At 60.9% G+C, this 8082-nt stretch overlaps 1 protein-coding gene across 1 annotated transcript in view; it reads right to left on the bottom strand.

Moving 5' to 3' along the window:
* espl1 (extra spindle pole bodies like 1, separase) overlaps positions 1–8082 on the bottom strand; it is a 59879-nt gene that overhangs the window by 32453 nt on the left and 19344 nt on the right. The window contains exons 2-3 of the mRNA XM_072493606.1: positions 7455–7598; positions 6733–6877 (exon numbers count right to left, since the gene is read on the bottom strand). Coding sequence (XP_072349707.1) covers positions 6733–6877; positions 7455–7598 — 289 coding nt within the window. The remainder of the gene's footprint in view (positions 1–6732; positions 6878–7454; positions 7599–8082) is intronic.

An 8082-nucleotide genomic window follows, 5' to 3' on the forward strand; every position in this document is an offset into this window, starting at 1 on the left:
ACACGCAGAGAGACGCAGAGAGACACGCAGAGAGACGCAGAGAGACGCAGAGAGACGCAGAGAGACGCAGAGAGACGCAGAGAGGCGCAGAGAGACGCAGAGAGACGCAGAGAGACGCAGAGAGGCGCAGAGAGACGCAGAGAGACGCAGAGAGACGCAGAGAGACGCAGAGAGACGCAGAGAGACGCAGAGAGACGCAGAGAGACGCAGAGAGACGCAGAGAGACGCAGAGAGACGCAGAGAGACGCAGAGAGACGCAGAGAGACGCAGAGAGACGCAGAGAGACGCAGAGAGACGCAGAGAGACGCAGAGAGACGCAGAGAGACGCAGAGAGACGCAGAGAGACGCAGAGAGACGCAGAGAGACGCAGAGAGACGCAGAGAGGCGCAGAGAGGCGCAGAGAGGCGCAGAGAGGCGCAGAGAGGCGCAGAGAGACGCAGAGAGACGCAGAGAGACGCAGAGAGACGCAGAGAGACGCAGAGAGACGCAGAGAGACGCAGAGAGACGCAGAGAGACGCAGAGAGACGCAGAGAGACGCAGAGAGACGCAGAGAGACGCAGAGAGACGCAGAGAGACGCAGAGAGACGCAGAGAGACGCAGAGAGACGCAGAGAGACGCAGAGAGACGCAGAGAGGCGCAGAGAGGCGCAGAGAGACGCAGAGAGACGCAGAGAGACGCAGAGAGACGCAGAGAGACGCAGAGAGACGCAGAGAGACGCAGAGAGACGCAGAGAGACGCAGAGAGACGCAGAGAGACGCAGAGAGACGCAGAGAGACGCAGAGAGACGCAGAGAGACGCAGAGAGACGCAGAGAGACGCAGAGAGACGCAGAGAGACGCAGAGAGACGCAGAGAAGCGCAGAGAGACGCAGAGAGGCGCAGAGAGACGCAGAGAGACGCAGAGAGACGCAGAGAGACGCAGAGAGGCGCAGAGAGGCGCAGAGAGACGCAGAGAGACGCAGAGAGACGCAGAGAGACGCAGAGAGACGCAGAGAGACGCAGAGAGACGCAGAGAGACGCAGAGAGGCACAGAGAGACGCAGAGAGACGCAGAGAGACGCAGAGAGACGCAGAGAGACGCAGAGAGACGCAGAGAGACGCAGAGAGACGCAGAGAGACGCAGAGAGACGCAGAGAGACGCAGAGAGACGCAGAGAGGCGAGACGCAGAGAGACACAGAGAGACGCAGAGAGACGCAGAGAGACGCAGAGAGACGCAGAGAGGCGCAGAGAGACGCAGAGAGGCGCAGAGAGACACAGAGAGACACAGAGAGACGCAGAGAGACGCAGAGAGACGCAGAGAGACGCAGAGAGACGCAGAGAGACGCAGAGAGACGCAGAGAGACGCAGAGAGACGCAGAGAGACGCAGAGAGACGCAGAGAGACGCAGAGAGACGCAGAGAGACGCAGAGAGGCGCAGAGAGACGCAGAGAGACGCAGAGAGGCGCAGAGAGACGCAGAGAGACGCAGAGAGGCGCAGAGAGGCACAGAGAGGCGCAGAGAGGCGCAGAGAGGCGCAGAGAGGCGCAGAGAGACGCAGAGAGGCACAGAGAGGCACAGAGAGGCGCAGAGAGGCGCAGAGAGGCGCAGAGAGACGCAGAGAGACACAGAGAGGCGCAGAGAGACACAGAGAGACGCAGAGAGACACGCAGAGAGACGCAGAGAGACACGCAGAGAGACGCAGAGAGACGCAGAGAGACGCAGAGAGACGCAGAGAGACGCAGAGAGACACGCAGAGAGACGCAGAGAGACACGCAGAGAGACGCAGAGAGACGCAGAGAGACGCAGAGAGACGCAGAGAGACGCAGAGAGACGCAGAGAGGCGCAGAGAGACGCAGAGAGGCGCAGAGAGACGCAGAGAGACGCAGAGAGACGCAGAGAGACGCAGAGAGACGCAGAGAGACGCAGAGAGACGCAGAGAGACGCAGAGAGACGCAGAGAGACGCAGAGAGACGCAGAGAGACGCAGAGAGACGCAGAGAGACGCAGAGAGACGCAGAGAGACGCAGAGAGACGCAGAGAGGCGCAGAGAGGCGCAGAGAGGCGCAGAGAGACGCAGAGAGACGCAGAGAGACGCAGAGAGACGCAGAGAGACGCAGAGAGGAGACGCAGAGAGACGCAGAGAGACGCAGAGAGACGCAGAGAGAGAGAGACGCAGAGAGACGCAGAGAGACGCAGAGAGACGCAGAGAGACGCAGAGAGGCGCAGAGAGACGCAGAGAGACGCAGAGAGACGCAGAGAGACGCAGAGAGACGCAGAGAGACGCAGAGAGACGCAGAGAGACGCAGAGAGACGCAGAGAGACGCAGAGAGACGCAGAGAGACGCAGAGAGACGCAGAGAGACGCAGAGAGACGCAGAGAGACGCAGAGAGACGCAGAGAAGCGCAGAGAGACGCAGAGAGGCGCAGAGAGACGCAGAGAGACGCAGAGAGACGCAGAGAGGCGCAGAGAGACGCAGAGAGACGCAGAGAGACGCAGAGAGACGCAGAGAGACGCAGAGAGACGCAGAGAGACGCAGAGAGACGCAGAGAGACGCAGAGAGACGCAGAGAGACGCAGAGAGGCGCAGAGAGACGCAGAGAGACGCAGAGAAGCGCAGAGAGACGCAGAGAGGCGCAGAGAGACGCAGAGAGACGCAGAGAGACGCAGAGAGACGCAGAGAGACGCAGAGAGACGCAGAGAGAGACGCAGAGAGACGCAGAGAGACGCAGAGAGGCGCAGAGAGGCGCAGAGAGGCGCAGAGAGGCGCAGAGAGGCGCAGAGAGGCGCAGAGAGGCGCAGAGAGGCGCAGAGAGGCGCAGAGAGGCGCAGAGAGGCGCAGAGAGACGCAGAGAGACGCAGAGAGACGCAGAGAGACGCAGAGAGACGCAGAGAGACGCAGAGAGACGCAGAGAGGCGCAGAGAGGCGCAGAGAGGCGCAGAGAGGCGCAGAGAGGCGCAGAGAGGCGCAGAGAGGCGCAGAGAGGCGCAGAGAGGCGCAGAGAGGCGCAGAGAGACGCAGAGAGACGCAGAGAGACGCAGAGAGGCGCAGAGAGGCACAGAGAGGCGCAGAGAGGCGCAGAGAGGCGCAGAGAGGCGCAGAGAGGCGCAGAGAGACGCAGAGAGACGCAGAGAGACGCAGAGAGGCGCAGAGAGACGCAGAGAGACGCAGAGAGACGCAGAGAGACGCAGAGAGGCGCAGAGAGGCGCAGAGAGACGCAGAGAGGCGCAGAGAGGCGCACAGAGAGACACAGAGAGACGCAGAGAGACGCAGAGAGACGCAGAGAGACACAGAGAGGCACAGAGAGACGCAGAGAGGCGCAGAGAGACACAGAGAGACACAGAGAGACACAGAGAGACACAGAGAGGCGCAGAGAGACACAGAGAGGCGCAGAGAGGCACAGAGAGACACAGAGAGGCGCAGAGAGACGCAGAGAGACGCAGAGAGACGCAGAGAGACACAGAGAGGCGCAGAGAGACGCAGAGAGACGCAGAGAGACGCAGAGAGACGCAGAGAGGCGCAGAGAGGCGCAGAGAGGCGCAGAGAGGCAAGACACAGAGAGGCGCAGAGAGGCGCAGAGAGGCACAGAGAGACACAGAGAGGCGCAGAGAGACGCAGAGAGACACAGAGAGACACAGAGAGACACAGAGAGGCGCAGAGAGACGCAGAGAGACGCAGAGAGACGCAGAGAGACGCAGAGAGGCGCAGAGAGGCACAGAGAGACACAGAGAGGCACAGAGAGACGCAGAGAGACGCAGAGAGGCGCAGAGAGGCGCAGAGAGGCAAGGCACAGAGAGACACAGAGAGGCACAGAGAGACACAGAGAGACACAGAGAGACACAGAGAGACACAGAGAGACACAGAGAGACACAGAGAGACACAGAGAGACACAGAGAGACGCAGAGAGGCGCAGAGAGGCGCAGAGAGGCGCAGAGAGACGCAGAGAGACGCAGAGAGACGCAGAGAGACGCAGAGAGGCGCAGAGAGACGCAGAGAGGCGCAGAGAGGCACAGAGAGACGCAGAGAGACGCAGAGAGACGCAGAGAGACGCAGAGAGACGCAGAGAGACGCAGAGAGACGCAGAGAGACGCAGAGAGGCGCAGAGAGGCGCAGAGAGGCGCAGAGAGACACAGAGAGACGCAGAGAGACGCAGAGAGGCGCAGAGAGACGCAGAGAGACGCAGAGAGACGCAGAGAGACACAGAGAGGCACAGAGAGGCACAGAGAGACACAGAGAGACACGCAGAGAGACACAGAGAGACACAGAGAGACACGCAGAGAGACACAGAGAGGCGCAGAGAGGCGCAGAGAGACGCAGAGAGACGCAGAGAGACGCAGAGAGGCACAGAGAGGCGCAGAGAGGCGCAGAGAGGCGCAGAGAGACGCAGAGAGGCACAGAGAGGCACAGAGAGGCGCAGAGAGGCGCAGAGAGGCGCAGAGAGGCGCAGAGACACAGAGAGGCACAGAGAGGCGCAGAGAGGCGCAGAGAGACGCAGAGAGGCGCAGAGAGGCGCAGAGAGGCGCAGAGAGGCGCAGAGAGGCGCAGAGAGGCGCAGAGAGGCGCAGAGAGACACGCAGAGAAGCGCAGAGAGACGCAGAGAGGCACAGAGAGACACAGAGAGGCACAGAGAGGCACAGAGAGGCACAGAGAGACACAGAGAGACACAGAGAGACACAGAGAGGCACAGAGAGACGCAGAGAGACGCAGAGAGGCACAGAGAGGCACAGAGAGGCACAGAGAGGCACAGAGAGAGACACAGAGAGACACAGAGAGACACAGAGAGACACAGAGAGGCACAGAGAGGCACAGAGAGGCACAGAGAGGCACAGAGAGGCACAGAGAGACACAGAGAGACACAGAGAGACACACAGAGAGACACACAGAGAGACACACAGAGAGACACAGAGAGACACAGAGAGACACAGAGAGACACAGAGAGACACAGAGAGACACAGAGAGACACACAGAGAGACACAGAGAGACACACAGAGAGACACACAGAGAGACACAGAGAGACACAGAGAGACACAGAGAGACACAGAGAGACACAGAGAGGCGAGACGCAGAGAGGCACAGAGAGGCACAGAGAGGCACAGAGAGACACAGAGAGACACAGAGAGGCGAGACGCAGAGAGGCACAGAGAGGCGCAGAGAGACGCAGAGAGACACAGAGAGACGCAGAGAGGCGCAGAGAGGCGCAGAGAGACACAGAGAGGCGAGACGCAGAGAGGCACAGAGAGGCACAGAGAGACACAGAGAGACACAGAGAGACACAGAGAGGCGAGACGCAGAGAGGCACAGAGAGGCACAGAGAGGCACAGAGAGACGCAGAGAGACACAGAGAGGCACAGAGAGACACAGAGAGACACAGAGAGGCACAGAGAGACACAGAGAGACACAGAGAGACACAGAGAGACACAGAGAGGCGAGACGCAGAGAGGCACAGAGAGGCACAGAGAGGCACAGAGAGGCACAGAGAGACACAGAGAGGCACAGAGAGGCACAGAGAGGCACAGAGAGACACACAGAGAGACACACAGAGAGACACACAGAGAGACACACAGAGAGACACACAGAGAGACACAGAGAGACACAGAGAGACACAGAGAGACACAGAGAGACACAGAGAGGCGAGACGCAGAGAGGCACAGAGAGGCACAGAGAGGCACAGAGAGACACAGAGAGACACAGAGAGGCGAGACGCAGAGAGACGCAGAGAGGCACAGAGAGGCGCAGAGAGACGCAGAGAGACGCAGAGAGGCGCAGAGAGGCGCAGAGAGACACAGAGAGGCGAGACGCAGAGAGGCACAGAGAGGCACAGAGAGGCACAGAGAGACACAGAGAGGCACAGAGAGACACACAGAGAGACACACAGAGAGACACACAGAGAGACACACAGAGAGACACACAGAGAGACACACAGAGAGACACACAGAGAGACACACAGAGAGACACACAGAGAGACACACAGAGAGACACACAGAGAGACACACAGAGAGACACACAGAGAGACAGAGAGGAGAGACAGAGAGGAGAGACAGAGAGACACAGAGAGACACACAGAGAGACAGAGAGGCGAGACAGAGAGACACAGAGAGACACACAGAGAGACAGAGAGGCGAGACAGAGAGGCGAGACAGAGAGACACAGAGAGACAGAGAGGAGAGACAGAGAGGCGAGACAGAGAGGCGAGACAGAGAGACACAGAGAGACAGAGAGGAGAGACAGAGAGGCGAGACAGAGAGACGCAGAGAGACGCAGAGAGACGCAGAGAGACGCAGAGAGACGCAGAGAGACGCAGAGAGACGCAGAGAGACGCAGAGAGACGCAGAGAGACGCAGAGAGACGCAGAGAGACGCAGAGAGACGCAGAGAGACACAGAGAGACACAGAGAGACACAGAGAGACACAGAGAGACACAGAGAGACACAGAGAGACACAGAGAGGCGAGACAGAGAGACGCAGAGAGACAGAGAGGCGAGACAGAGAGGCCCAGAGAGACCCAGAGAGAGACCCAGAGAGAGACCCAGAGAGAGACCCAGAGAGAGACCCAGAGAGAGACACAGAGAGAGACACAGAGAGAGACACAGAGAGAGACACAGAGAGAGACACAGAGAGAGACACAGAGAGAGACACAGAGAGAGACACAGAGAGAGACACAGAGAGAGACACAGAGAGAGACACAGAGAGAGACACAGAGAGAGACACAGAGAGAGACACAGAGAGACCCAGAGAGACCCAGCGTGAGGCGCAGACTCACGCGTCTCTGCCGTCAGGTTGAAGTTGATGCAGTCGTGCACAGACAGGGCTCCTTGTTTCTTGTCCTCGTAATCCAAATCGTTCGTCGACCCGTCATCCAGCTCCGCTCCGGCCTCCGCCCCGCCGCTGCTGACCCCCTCGGTGCTCTGCGAGGCGAGTAAGGGGGGGGGGGGAACAAGACACGAGTGTCATCAGCGATCCTCTGCTCCGGCAGACGCCCGTGTCGCCGTCCCCTCCAATCGTCCCACCCTCCCCGATACACTCGCAGGAACGAGACGCGCGTCAGTGTCACAAGTCGGGTTAGGGTTAATTTCATTTTTCACATTACACCGCGATCAGGTTACTGTGAAAAGCCCCTAGTCCCCACACTCCGGCGCCTGTTCGGGTACACGGAGGGAGAATTAAGATTCACCCAATAGCGCGTCTTTCGGGACGTGTGGGGGGGAAACCGGAGCGCCCGGAGGAAACCCACGCAGACACGGGGAGGACGTGCAGACTCCGCACAGACAGTGACCCAAGCCGGAATCGAACCCGGGACCCTGGTGCTGTGAAGCAACTGTGCTAACCACTGTGCTGCCCAGAAGAGGGGACACACACACACGCGCACACACACACACGCATGCACACACGCACGCACACACACGCGCACACACGCGCACACCCGATCCCATCACCCTCGCAGGCAGCAGCTGGGGAAGGTGGACGACAAGCTCCAGGCCTCACCGCTCGCACCCTGGACTCCACGTCGCAGATGTACTGCCAGAGGAAGGCGTGCGCCCGATCGTCCAACAGCTGGTGGCGGTTTCCGGGGTCTCGGGCACGGAGTCCAGCAGCCTCAGGGCCTCCTCCACACAGTCCGTTGCAGAGCTGGGGAGGACGAGAGGGGGAGGGGGGGGGAGAGGACGAGAGGGGGAGGGGGAGGGAGGACGAGAGGGGGAGGGGAGGGAGGACGAGAGGGGGAGGGGGAGGACGGAGGAGGAGGGAGCGAGGGGGAGGGAGGACGAGAGGGGGAGCGGGAGGACGAGAGGGGGAGCGGGAGGACGAGAGGGGGGAGCGGGAGGGACGAGAGGGGGAGGGCGGGAGGACGAGAGGGGGAGCGGGAGGACGAGAGGGGGAGCGGGAGGGACGAGAGAGGGGAGCGGGAGGACGAGAGGGGGAGCGGGAGGACGAGAGGGGGGAGCGGGAGGACGAGAGGGGGAGCGGGAGGACGAGAGGGGGAGCGGGGAGGACGAGAGGGGGAGCGGGAGGACGAGAGGGGGAGCGGGAGGACGAGAGGCGGGAGAGGGGGCGGAGGAGGGCGAGAGGGGGAGCGGGAGGACGAGAGGGGGAGCGGGAGGACGAGAGGGGGAGC

The sequence above is a fragment of the Scyliorhinus torazame genome, chromosome X (genome assembly GCF_047496885.1).
Source record: "Scyliorhinus torazame isolate Kashiwa2021f chromosome X, sScyTor2.1, whole genome shotgun sequence".
NCBI lineage: Eukaryota > Metazoa > Chordata > Chondrichthyes > Carcharhiniformes > Scyliorhinidae > Scyliorhinus > Scyliorhinus torazame.